At 38.0% G+C, this 13,355-nt stretch overlaps 1 protein-coding gene across 1 annotated transcript in view; it reads left to right on the top strand.

Moving 5' to 3' along the window:
• POLR3B (RNA polymerase III subunit B) overlaps positions 1-13,355 on the top strand; it is a 115,773-nt gene that overhangs the window by 61,455 nt on the left and 40,963 nt on the right. Inside the window, exon 19 of the mRNA XM_027541892.1 lies at positions 6,283-6,410. Coding sequence (XP_027397693.1) covers positions 6,283-6,410 — 128 coding nt within the window. The remainder of the gene's footprint in view (positions 1-6,282; positions 6,411-13,355) is intronic.

The raw sequence follows: 13,355 nt of genomic DNA, 5'->3' as shown, positions 1-13,355 counted from the left end.
AAAGAATCCACCTTCAATACAGAAGACCAGGGTTTGATCCCTGGGTTGGGAAGATCCCCTGGAGAAGGAAGTGGCAATCCACTCCAGTATTCTTGCCTGAGAAAATCCCATGGACAGAGAAGCCTGGCAAGCTACAGTCCTTGGGGTTGCAAGAGTTGGATGTGACTTAGAAACTAAACCATCAAGGTACTACTTACCTAAAATGAGAATTTTTGCAGTTATGTTGTTAAATGGTTAATATTGCCAGCTGATAACTATTTATGTCTTCAATCAGAAAAGTGCTTTTCTGCTTTCTGCTGCCAGATGAAATGTACCATTTTATTTTTGTCTTACTATAATTTAGTAAATAATGCTTTTCAGTCAGTTTTTCATTCTTAAATATATGGCTTTCTCAAAGTACAATTTTTATACCCCTCATTTCAAGATTGAGTGTAAAGGAGAACTGTTATATGGTGGAGGTGGTTTAGTCACTAAGCCATGTCTGACTCTTATGATCCCACAGACTGTATCCCACCAGGCTCCTCTGTCCATGAGATTTTCCAGGCAAGAATACTGGAGTGGGTTGCCATTTCCTCTTCCAGGGGAGTCTTCCTAACCCAGAGATCAAACCCATGTCTCCTCCATGGGCAGGCAGGTTCTTTACCCCTGAGCTGCCAGGGAAGCCTCCATCATGGTTACTCAAGCCCAAAACCTCAGTTTCAGCTTTGCCTCCTCTTCTGCCCTGCACCCACATCTAATCACTTAACACACTATGTGGGCTTTCCAAGTATACTCAGAATTTGAGCTCTCCTTCACATATTACCCTATGGGAGGCCACTGCCATTGCTTGTCTGGACCGTTGCAAAAGGCATCTGACTAGGTTTGCACCTGTTCTTACATAGTCTGTTCTTCAAGGATCAGAATGCTCTCGTGACTGCTCTTCTCAACCCCTTCCCCCACCCCCAAACCCACCACCACCTCCCGGTGGCTTCCCCTCTCCCTCTGCAGTCCTTGCAGAGGCCTTCACGTTCCTACACAGAACCTGTGCCGCTGTGTCATCTCCTCCCTCGCTCTGCTCTGACCACGCTGGCCTCGTCTTCATGTTCCTGCCCCAAGCCCTCTGCCTGGAATGCTCTCAACTACATGCCTGGCTCACTGCTTCACATTCTCCAGGTCTTCACTCAGGCACCACCTTCTCAGCGAGTTTTCCTGACCACCCTATTTAAAGTAGAAACCCTTCATCAGTCCACCCCTGTTCACGACTTTATTTTTCTAGTGCTTAAGTCTTAAAATCTGTAAAATGCGCATTTTATTGATGCATCTGTGTGTTGTCTATCTCCCTCCAGTAGAAGCTTCATGAAGGCAGGGATTTTGTCTGTTTTGTTTACTGCTACAAGTTCAGTTCAATTCAGTCGCTTAGTCGTGTCCAACTCTTTGCGACCCCGTGGACTGCAGCATGCCAGGCCTCCCTGTCCATCACAAACTCCTGGAGTTTACTCAAACTCGTGTCCATTGAGTTGGTGATGCCATCCAACCATCTGATCATCTGTCGTCCCCTTTCTCCTCCCACCTTCAATATTTCCCAGCATCAGGGTCTTTTCAAATGAGTCAGTTCTTCACATCAGGTGGCCAGAGTATTAGAGTTTCAGCTTCAGCATCAGTTGGAACATTTAATTGGAATAAATATTCCTTTAGGATGATTTCCTTTAGCATGGACTGATTGGATCTCCTTGCAGTCCAAAGGACTCTTAAGAGTCTTCTCTAACACCACAGTTCAAAAGCATCAGTTCTTCAGCACTCAGCTTTCTTTATAGTCCAACTCTCACATCCATACATGACTACTAGAAAAACCATAGCTTTGACTAGATGGACCTTTTTCGGCAAAGTAATGTCTCTGCTTTTTAATAAACTATCTAGGTTGGTCATAACTTTTCTTCCACGGAGCAAGTGTCTTTTAATTTCATAGCTGCTCTCACCATCTGCAGTGATTTTGGAGCTGAAAAAAATAAAGTCTGTCACTGTTTCCCCATCTGTTTGCCTTGAAGTGATGGGACCAGATGCCATGATGTTAGTTTTCTGAATGTTGAGTTTTAGGCCAACTTTTTCACTCTTCTCTTTCACTTTCATCAAGAGACTCTTTAGTTCTTTGCTTTCTACCAAAAGTGTGGTGTCATTTACATATGTGAGGTTATTGATATTTCAATCTTGATTCCAGCTTGTGCTTTATCCAGCCCAGCATTTTTCATGATATACTCTGCATATAAGTTAAATAAGCAGGGTGACAGTATACAGCCTTGACATACTCCTTTCCCGATATGGAACCAGTCTGTTGTTCCCTGTCTAGTTCTAACTGTTGCTTCTTGACTTGCATACAGATTTCTTAGGAGGCAGGTAGATCAGGTGGTCTGGTATTCCTGTCTCTTGAAGAATTTTCCAACAGTTGATTGTGATCCACACAGTCAAAGGCTTTGGTGTAGTCAATAAAACAGAAATAGATGTTTTTCTGGAAGTCTCTTGCTTTGTCAATGATCCAACGCATATTGACAATTTGATCTCTGGTTCCTCTGCCTTTTCTAAATCCAGCTTGAACATCTAGAAGTTCATGGTTCACATACTGTTGAATCCTGGCTTGGAGAATTTTGAGCAGTACTTTACTAGCGTGTGAGATGAGTGCAATTGTGTGGTAGTTTGAGCATTCTTTGGCATTGCCTTTCTTTGGGATTGGAATGAAAACTGACCTTTTCCAGTCCTGTGGCCACTGCTGAGCTTTCCAAATTTGCTGGCATATTGAGTGTAGCACTTTCACAGTATCATCTCTTAGGATTTGAAATAGCTCCACTGGAATTCCATCACCTCCACTAGCTTTGTTCATAGTGATGCTTCCTAAGGCTCATTTGACTTTGCATTCCAGGATGTCTGGCTCTAGGAGAGTGATCACACCATCGTGATTACCTGGGTCTTGAAGATCTTTTTTGTATAGTTCTTCTGTGTATTCTTGCCACCTCTGCTTAATATCTTCTGCTTCTGTTCTGTCCATACCATTTCTGTCCTTTATTGTGCCCATCTTTGCATGAAAAGTTCCCTTGGTGTCTCTAATTTCTTGAAGAGATATCTAGTCTTTCCTATTCTGTTATTTTCCTTTATTTCTTTTCGTTGATCCCAGAGGAGGGCTTTCTTATCTCTCCTTGCTATTCTTTGGAACTCTGCATTCAAATCTTTTCTTTTCTCCTTTGCCTTTGACTTATCTTCTTTTCATAGCTGTTTGTAAGGCCTCCTCAGAACCATTTTGCCTTTTGCGTTTCTTTTTCTTGGGGATGGTCTTGATCACTGTCTCCTGTTCAGTGTCACAAATCTCCCTCTGCAAAGGAAAATGATTATCAGTATCACCCAACACCAAGTTATCCCATACATCAAATTAATTGTACTTTAAAAATAAGAAAAAAAGTAGTATAAATTCATATTTAGGATATTTATTAAAATGTAGAAGTGTGTAAAGTAATTCCCCATCCCACCAAACTCCACCCTCCAGAAGTAGCCAGTGCTAATGGTTTAATATGTACTCTTCTAGATTTTTTTTAGGTAAATGCAAACATACATACATGGTTACAATTATTTTCAGCATCTTGATTTTTTAACTCAACATTATTAACATTATCATCCTGGATATTTTTCCACGTGAATGTATGTGTATATATTTATACATATAAATATTTTAATTGCTTTTGATTATGTTGTCTGTACATAAGTACCTTATTTAATTTGCTCCACTATTGATGACAATTTAGGCTATTTCTGGACAGGGAGGCCTGGCGTGCTGCGATTCATGGGGTCGCAAAGAGTCGGACACGACTGAGCGACTGATCTGATCTGATCTCTGAGGCTATTTCTAATTTTTTCACTATTGCAAGCAACGGGTCAGTTATTCTTAATTTGAGCTAAATTTAATGCCCTTATGCACAGTGAACAGTAAGTCTCCTATTTCCTCTTTAGGATAGAAGCTTAGAGTGGTTATAATTTTGAATAATATTGAATGATAAGGTGTTACACAAAAACCCGAGTAAATTTTTGGCCAATCCTATAAAATTCCTTTCTGTTTTGTAAAATTCAAATCCAGACTGAATGTTTGGACTTTCATATAATCTTCTATATGTTCTTGTCATGAAAAAAGAGGAAACTCAGATCTTTACCTTCTTCATTTTCAGCTTATCCCAATTTTTCCATCAGAAAAAGTAAAGTTTTTTGGATTGGTCAAATTGGCCATCATATTAAATATAAACAGAACAGTACCTTTTAACAAACTGTTTCATTCTTGGTTATAAAATGTTTCTATAAGCTGTTTTTCTATCAAAAAAACAAAAAGAAAGAAAACAAAGCCTAGAGCCATTTTCCTTTCTGCTGACAAAGACCTAAAGTGTCTGAGAGGATTGGGGTTCTGCGAGGTTGTGAGGTCAGAACTGTATTCTTCAAAACCAAAGACTGCATGGAAAGCATGCTCTCTAACCAAACGAGGGACAAAATTCAGTACACATTTTTTGAAAAATAAATAGATGGATAACTGGATAAGTGGGAGATCCTTGCCATGTACATTGCAACTAATTCTCCATAATGTGTTGGGTTATCTTGGAAATCACTTCTCTTCAGAAGTACTGTAAACTATTGAAATTACAATTAAGGTTGTGCTTCAGAAACACTCAAGGAAAGGACAGAGGGTCATTGGAGACCACAGGTCCTGGAGGTGAGATGTTTCATCAAGACCTAAAAACAGTCTAGCTGCCCTTTCCCATTGCAGTATCTCAGTTGCCTTATCATTTAACCAAAACTGAGCTTTATGCAAAATTATATTATGAAAGTAATCAAGATTCTGACACTTACTAGACAAAGTCTTACTTTGTGGCCAGTATCTAGAACTGAGCTGTCTAGTAAAAATATAATGCAAGTCACCGTATAACTTTTAAGTTTTCTCATAGCCGCATTAAAGAAGTAAAACAGAAACAGATGAAATTAATTTTAATAATTTTATTTAACCCAGTGTATCTGAAAGATTATATCAACATGTAATCATTATAAAAATATTGAGATATTTTACATTTTTTTCCTACTAAGTCTTATCTGGTGTATAGTTATCCATATCACAATTTGGAGGCTAAATTTTCATTGGAAATACTTGATCTGATTTCAAAAGATTTACAATTGAAAAGGTAAATTAATACATTTAAGTGATTACAAGCATAACTAAAAGATTTAAAATAACTGATTAAAAATTCAGCTTCTCAGCTACACTATTTGAACTTTTCAAGTGCTCAACAGCCATGTTTAGCTAGTGGTTACAGTATTGATCCCCTGGTGGCTCAGATGGTGAAGAATCTGCCAGCAGTGCAGGAGACCCAGGTTCAATCCCTGAGTCAGGAAGATCCCCTGGAGAAGGGCATGGCAGCCCACTCCAGTATTCTTGCCTAGATAATTCCATGGTCAGAGGAGCCTGGTGGGGGTACAGTCCATGGGGCCGCAAAGACTCGTAGACTACTGAGTAACTAGCACTTTAACTTTTCACTTCACGTCTTAGTAATTGTTCTTAAAGGGGACATATTCCTCTCTCTAAGATGATAATACAACTTTTTTCATTGATATAAGTTAGAAAAGTGGGAGAAACCAGGCTACTCATCCACGTAGATATATTTTTTTTTTTAATTTTTAAAAAAACTTATTGAAGTATGTGTGTCAGTTGCTCAGTTGTGTCCGACTCTTTGTGACGCTATGGACTGTAGCCCACCAGGCTCCTCTGTCCATGGAATTCTCCAGGCAAGAATTCCAGAATGGGTTGCCATTTCTTTTGCAAGTGAAGTATAGTTGATGTACAATGTTGTGCCATGTAGATATTTTTGATACCGCATTTCTATGTGCTTAATATAGTCATTTCTTAAAAAGTGTTAGTTATTATTAGTATGTAATAATGTTTTATTTTTTATATAGGCATTCTATATTGTCTCCCTTCTCTTGTATTGCTTCATATAATAAAGTTGCATGTTTTAGTTTCACTGAAAAAAAAAATTTGCTTTATTAGATTTTATTTATGTATGGGTTTTTTCCTATCAGCTTTACTAGCATCAAATTTTATTGAGGTTTTATTATTATATAAATTCATTATATATGTTTTATATATAGATTTTAAAATATATTTATGTAAACTTAAATTTTATTGTCTAGATCCCTCTGGGGCCTGGATAGTAATATTTTTTATACCCTTAAAGAGATATTATTTTGTACTTGGAACCTGAGACATCTGCTTCTTAATTAACTTGATAGAGATACCACCCACCTGGAGATTGAACCTTTCACTCTTCTCGGAGTCTGTGCTGGCCTGATCCCGTACCCTCATCACAACCAGTCCCCAAGAAACACATATCAGTGTGCCATGGGGAAACAAGCCATGGGTAAGAATTCCTTCTTGAACTTGGTTCTAAATACTTGGATGAATACTTACACCTTTACTCGTGTTTCACTAGTATTGCATGTTTGGCCGAGTCAGATGTTGCTGACACACATGAGTGTTACCAAACCCAGGAGGCTGTGGAATTCTGCAGTGCTTGCAAGTCATGTCTAACGCCTAAACAAAAATGGAGAAAACCTCTCTGAACTTGTTCCCTTGGCCAAACAAAAGGATACATAATAACTATCACAGAATAACAAGGTAGTAAATATAAAGAGAAAAGCCCTATATAAATGTAAGTTATTAACCAGGAGAGCTGGAAGAAAGAGCAGTGAAAACTCGAGGTAGAAAGAGGAGAGTGGAAAGCAATAGGGATAAAGAACTATAGTATTGATTAGAATGTACTTAGTTATTGTCTGGATGACCGTCACTGAGCCCGTTATATCCACAGAGTTGCTCCTGTAGCTCCTGAAGCATTCAGTATGTGTCACACGGTTTCCTGAATTTGTGTTTCTTTTTACTTTTCTTTCCTTTCATTCATTCATTGATTATTTATCATCCATAACATTTATTGAACATCAACAATAAACCAGACAGGAGTACTGGAACCTGAAAATACAGAGATGACAGAGTTCTGCCCTCAATGAGTTCACAGTCTAGTAGGAGAGAACAATAAATATACCAGGAATTGGATATAGTCTGATAAACGCTGTGGTAGACTGATAGCTAGCGTCTAAGGGAGTAGGAGCAGAAAGAACACCTAAGGTTAGAGAGTGGATTGTTTCTGGAGACTAGAACTGAACTGAGGCTTGAGGACTCTTGAGTATTTCTCACAGGTATGAGTGCGTGGGGAAGTCTTGGTACATACTTTGATTCAGCTGTTCTGTATCGTGTTTGCTATATAGTATGGGCAGAGAGGCATGCTGGAGAGATGCCCTATGTGTAGGAGTTTGGATTTTTGTCTTGAAGAGAATACAGAGGATACTGGCAAAAAAAAAAAAAAAAAAGTTTTGCTTATAAGCCTTTTTTTTTTAAATATTTTTTAAAACTCATTTAAATCCTAATAAGTTTAATAAATTTTTTTTCATCCATGTCTATGATATCAATATGACTTGTCATCTCTGATTTAAAGTATGCTACAAGGAGGTTCATAAAGAAACCGTAAAAGGTTTTTGCTTTGCCTTTGGGTAACAACTGGAATGCAGTTAGCCTCTCAGTTACTGATAATTAGCTTGACAATTAAGGAATTCTGTTTCTGCTATGGATAAAGAGTATGCATGTCTTTTCGAGTTTTTATATTGCCCTTTGGTTGGCCACAAAGAAATAAGAAGCATGTTGTCCTGCTACCATTTACCTGAATGATGTAATGCCTGGACAGTTGAGAATAATTCCCAGTGGGAAAATCTAAACAGCGGCTCATCAATTTAGCGTTTCCCATTCATCCTCCGCAGCAGTGTAGGCTGAGTTCTCGCTTGTGCTTCTGACTTGCTAACAAGTTGAAATATACAGTACTGAATCCTGTGTGTCCTGAAAGGGCTATCACTTCTATTGGGTTTACCAAACCATTTTGTTTCATGATGTGAATCCCAGCTGAAACAATACACCTTTTGTGTAGAACCTTCAGCAGAATTAACGGAAGACTAATCACTTCATCGCGAATGCCACTCTTTAGTGTGTTTGAAGATTGAAACAGAAAGGGCTGTATCTCTCACCACTTGGCAAATCTTTTTGTTTTTGTAAATAAGCGACTCAAACGAAATAATATTTTTATTTTTGTAACTTCTCTTCCTACCAAAAAAGAAAAAAAAAAGCCTTTATTTTGTAGCCCTGAGTACCTAAAACGTTTGGCCAGTTACCACACACAGTTAAGCAGGATCAGTGTGTACAGAAAGCCAATTCAGTGTCTGTAGAGTTCTTTTGTAGTTTTCTGTGTGAAGGTTTTTTTTTTCGTTTTGTTTTGAGTGTCATTTGCAATTCATTGTCTGTGTTTTCTGAGGTTGGTGTATTCAGCTGCTCTGACCCTGGGTCCTGCACATTTAGCTCCTTGGATACAATCCTCTGACGTGACTGCTGACGCTAGGAAGACAAAAGCCGCTGAATATCTTAAGTAATAATAATTTAAAAAAAAAGCCTTTGTTACTGTTTGTTATTATAAAACACCTGACTGGAAAGAAAAGCCATGAGATAAAAGTAATATTTAAAGTTGGCACACGAGAAGGCCACCTTGCTCTGTGGGCACTGAAATAGCTGCAGAAGTATTGAGCGAGGTCTATAGGAAAACTGGCAAAAGGAGAGAGGGCAGCAGAGGGAGACCAGAGCAGAGACCCAGTTCTGAAGCAAACCCAGCTCTCTGAGTTGGACTTCTCAAGTCATTTTAATTCCATGCTGTCTTGACAGCTAGTAACTAAAATAACACTATCCCATTTTAGGTATCAGCCACTGCTTAACACTGTATACAGTTCAGAAATTCTGTGTGGATTTTCTTTTTTTTTTTTCGGATGAAAAATTACACAGTCACTTTTTGTGATTCCTTATATATCCTCCCAGTGTCTGTGTGGATTTTATAACAGAATATTTTAGTTGCTCTTCATCTGTTAGTCCATGTGGAAAGTGAAAGACATTATCCCAGAATTAATTCACTAAATACTCTAACCAACCTGGAAATTGACTATATGCCATTTACCACTAACCCCTCCCATTCAACAGTGAGAAAATAAAAGTCATATTCTGTCACTAAGAAGGAGACCAAGACAGCACAGACCACAGAGACTTGAGAGCCTTACCTTGTATATAAGACAGGGCTGACTTGAATGCAGCCTAAAACACCAGCAGAGGGTGTTTCTTAAATCTAAGGCTCTTTAAATTATTCGTGAAGTTCAGGGCTCCACACAGCGTGTTACTGAGCTACTGGGAGGCCTTCCTGCCGTGCCTGTGGCTCTGTTGTGACGTGGTTCAGAGCGCGAAGTCAGGTCGGCGTGTGTGGAGGTGGCAGGGTCTTCAGGTCACCCAGTGCTGCAAGTGAAGGCTGTCTGAGGGGGCCGCGTTGTCTGCTCCCCCCGGCACCCGACGCCAAGTTCACATGAGTCACGCTTTCATATCCTGCCCATTTTATTAGTTGGCACGCCTCTAGTAGAAGCCTTTCTCCCATTTAAAAGGACCTTTTGGTCACTGTCAGCTCAATTAATGAATATGCATCACATCCCTCCTCCAGCCCCCGCTGCTTCTCACCGCCCCTTCCTCCTTCAGCTCTAAACTGCTTGGACTTTTTTAAAGTTCGGCATTAATGCAGCTTCTGTTTTTGTTTTTGTTTTTGACTGAGTCTGTTCCTAAGAGGGTAGTTCCTTCTCTTATATCCCCCACTTTACAGTAGGATGGCATGTACTAGAAATAGGCTGGAGGATTTAAAAATACTAGGAACACATAATGTACACATAAAAACTCATAAAATGTGGCTTCATTCTACACCTCTTCTCTCGTTTTCTGTTTGAATTTTTTTTTTAAGACAATTTTTTTTAATCCATTTGGGGATACAAAGTGAAAAGATGTCTTGACCAAATTATCCATGGTAATTCTCTTTTAGAATTCCGTTGGTTAAAAAACACATACTCATTGTAGATATTGTAGGTGTAAGCTTGTGTGACAGTTCTGAGACTAGAATGTTTATAATGAGGTACAGTTCCGTATGTAGGGTTAGAGTTGGAGGTAGAGTGGGCAGTCTTGCAGGATGATGAGTATGTATTTTTACTGCTAATATTGTTAATATTAGTCATAATGAATGTTGCCACTCATTGAATATCCAACTGATTTATGTACATTTCTTCATTTAACATATTAATAATAATAGTCCTGTCAGATATAATACATACCTCTTTGTTTCTGACAAGGAAATTGAATTCCAGTTTGGTTGAGTAACTCTTAAGAGATTACTTTATGTCTTCTATATAGTGATCTTTGTAAAACTTACTAAAATTTTTCTCAGCTGAAACTAACTTCTTTCCTCACTTTTCTGGTTCACCATGGATCATGATGAAGGTAGACTGTAAATTATAAACTCCCTTGAGGACAGGGACTACGTCTGCTATTTATCACTGCATCTCTGGGGCCTAGCCGGGTGCCAGCTTAGTAGCTACTTAATAAATGTCTCAACAATGAATGAATCTTTGAGCACATTAAAATTGTTAAGAAATCAGATGCAGATTTTTAAAAGTCTTTGAAATGAAGAACTACATTGGAGGACTTTACAACCCAGTGCTTAGACTTACAATAAAGCCATAGTAAGGAAGACAGCATGATGTTGGCATAAGGGTAGGCATGTAGATCAGTGGAACAGAATCCAGAAACAGAGTCACACTTTTATGAGCAATTGATTTTCAGTGACTATATCAGGGTAATTCAGAGGAAAGGAAAATCTTTTCAACAAAATAAAATATCTGAGTATCTATATAGAAAAAAATGAATGTCAGCTCCTACCTCATACCATACAAAAAGTTAATACAAAATGAATCACACCCCTAAATGTAAGAGCTGAAACTGTAAAACTTATAGAAGGAAACTTAAGCAAAAATCTTTGTGACCTCCAATGATGTAAGAGTTCTTAGAACACAAAAAGGACAAACTATAAAAAATGAAAATTTTAGTAAATTGGATTTTCTCAAGTTATACTTCTTCTCTTTGAAGGATGTTGTTAAGAATATGAAAGACAGGGACTTCCCTGGTGGTCCTGTGGTTAAGACTTAGCACTTCCACTGCAGGGAACATGGGTTCAGTCCCTGGTTGGGAATGAAGATCATGCATGCTACTAGATGTGACCAAAAAAAAAAAAAAAAATATATATATATATATATATATATGAAAGACAGCATTAAGCCACAGAATGGAAGGAAGTATTTTCAGTATATCTGATAGAGGATTTGTGTCCAGAATACATACAAAGAACTCTTGGGTAATAAGACAACTCAGAAGATGGGGGCCAGGGGAAAACTCAAGACATTTCACAAAGAGTAACAGGAATAACCAATACACTCATGAAAATATGTTCAACGTTATTAGTCATCAGGTAAATGTAAATTTCTGTAAGATGTGACTGCACACTCATTAGAACGAAGCAGATGAAAAAGATTTGACATTTGTGAAGCAGCCAAAATGCTCACACACTGCTGGTGAAAATGTAGAACAGTAAAATCACTTTGGAAAATGCTAAAATTATTCTATAAAGTTAACCATACTCTCAGCAAACAACACAGAAGCTCCACTCCTGTGTATTTATCCAAGAGAAATGAGTAACAAAGATGTGTGCATCAATGTTCATAGCAACTTTATTCACAGTAGCCCAAAACTGGAAACATCTCAACTGTCCATCAGCAGGTGAATGGATAGACAAAATGTATATTGGAATAGTACTCAGCAATAAAAAAGAATGAATTCTGTTACACACAGACATGTGAATGCATCTCAGAATCATGCTAAATGAAAGAAGCAACTCAGGAGTACATTTACTATATGATTCCATTTATATATAAAATTATAGAAAATGCAAACTGAAACTGTACTGATAAACAGATCCTTGGTTGCCTGAGGCCAGGGACAGGATCATCTGTAAGTATTGGAAATGTTCTGGATCTTAATTGTGGTAGTGGTTTCACAGATTCATGTATCTGTCAGAACTCATCACCTTGTACACTTTAAATGGGTGAAATTTATTGTAATTCCATAATATATACAATTAAATAAAAAGAGCTTGGGTGAAGGAAGATGGAAAAATTAGTTAAATATATACAACTTTATTTTTCTCAATATACCTTTTCTAAGTTGTGTTCATCCTTACTTTTTTTCCTTTTGTCTTAAAAAACGTTTTCACTGTTTTTAACCTACATATACCTACCATGTTATGCCAATTTGTGACTCCTTAAGAAAGTTTTGGTCAAGAAAATAAGACTTTGTAAGAAAGATTATGTCCTGGGTAGTGAGCAAATAAATTCATTGGAGACTGTTTTTATAGCAAAATGGGCCAGTAGAAGGAGAATTCAGCTTATAGATATTCTATTAGTTATTATGTACATGCAGTGCCCTTCTTAAGGAAGCTGGAAATACTGATAGAGCTGTCCTAGTTTGAGCATATGCTTCACCCTGGGTTAATGTTATAATTTCTACATGACATTTTCTCCAAAAAACTTACTTATTGATAAAAATAGCTAGGCAGTCATTCATAATTTGTATAAAAATTATGGGGTGTGGTGGCATTTGAGAATTTCAGAACATAGAAGTCATAGTTTATAAATCATATTTTAACCTACGCACCCATCGCCAGTGCTGCTAGAGATGTGTATACATGAATAGGCCTACAAGTTCTTTCAAAAGTCTTTAAGGAACATTTTCTGATGAGATCATAAGCCCCAAACTTTTGCTAAACCGTTTAGCTGTTCCTCCATTCCACAGTGGGTTGCGATGCCCCAGAGTTACGCTCTGGGCCGAGTAGCACAGGTTTATAGCAGGATGCCATCTCTGTCACCCTTGTTTACAAGTGCAGCTGGCTCTGCGTCTCTGCTGCATGGTAACACTCGGCTCAGGTCTCAGAAGGCACGTTTGGCAGCCTGGTGGGACTTTGCCTGAACCGTTGTCTCTGGTGGGTAAAGTATACAGTTGAAGCTGAAATCTCAACATAAATTTGAATTGATTTCATGTAAAAGGATGAACTTACTATCATGAACTTTACTGTAGTCTGAGCAGCAGCAATTTTATTTGTAAGGCCATAAGTGATCTATTATCAGGTATCCTGCCCAGTCTATTAGTTGGCACTAAAATAACAGTAATTGGGGATTTTTAGTGTGAACTTGAGAAAAAGTTCATGCAGTTTAGTTTAGCTATTGGTTTTCAGCTGAATCTTGATAAATTTTCTAGAGATTTAAGCACAAATATGTACCTTCATAAAAAGTATATTGAAATTCTTCCA

The sequence above is a fragment of the Bos indicus x Bos taurus genome, chromosome 5 (genome assembly GCF_003369695.1).
Source record: "Bos indicus x Bos taurus breed Angus x Brahman F1 hybrid chromosome 5, Bos_hybrid_MaternalHap_v2.0, whole genome shotgun sequence".
Lineage (NCBI taxonomy): Eukaryota > Metazoa > Chordata > Mammalia > Artiodactyla > Bovidae > Bos > Bos indicus x Bos taurus.
This window is presented reverse-complemented; position numbering and strand designations above follow the sequence as displayed.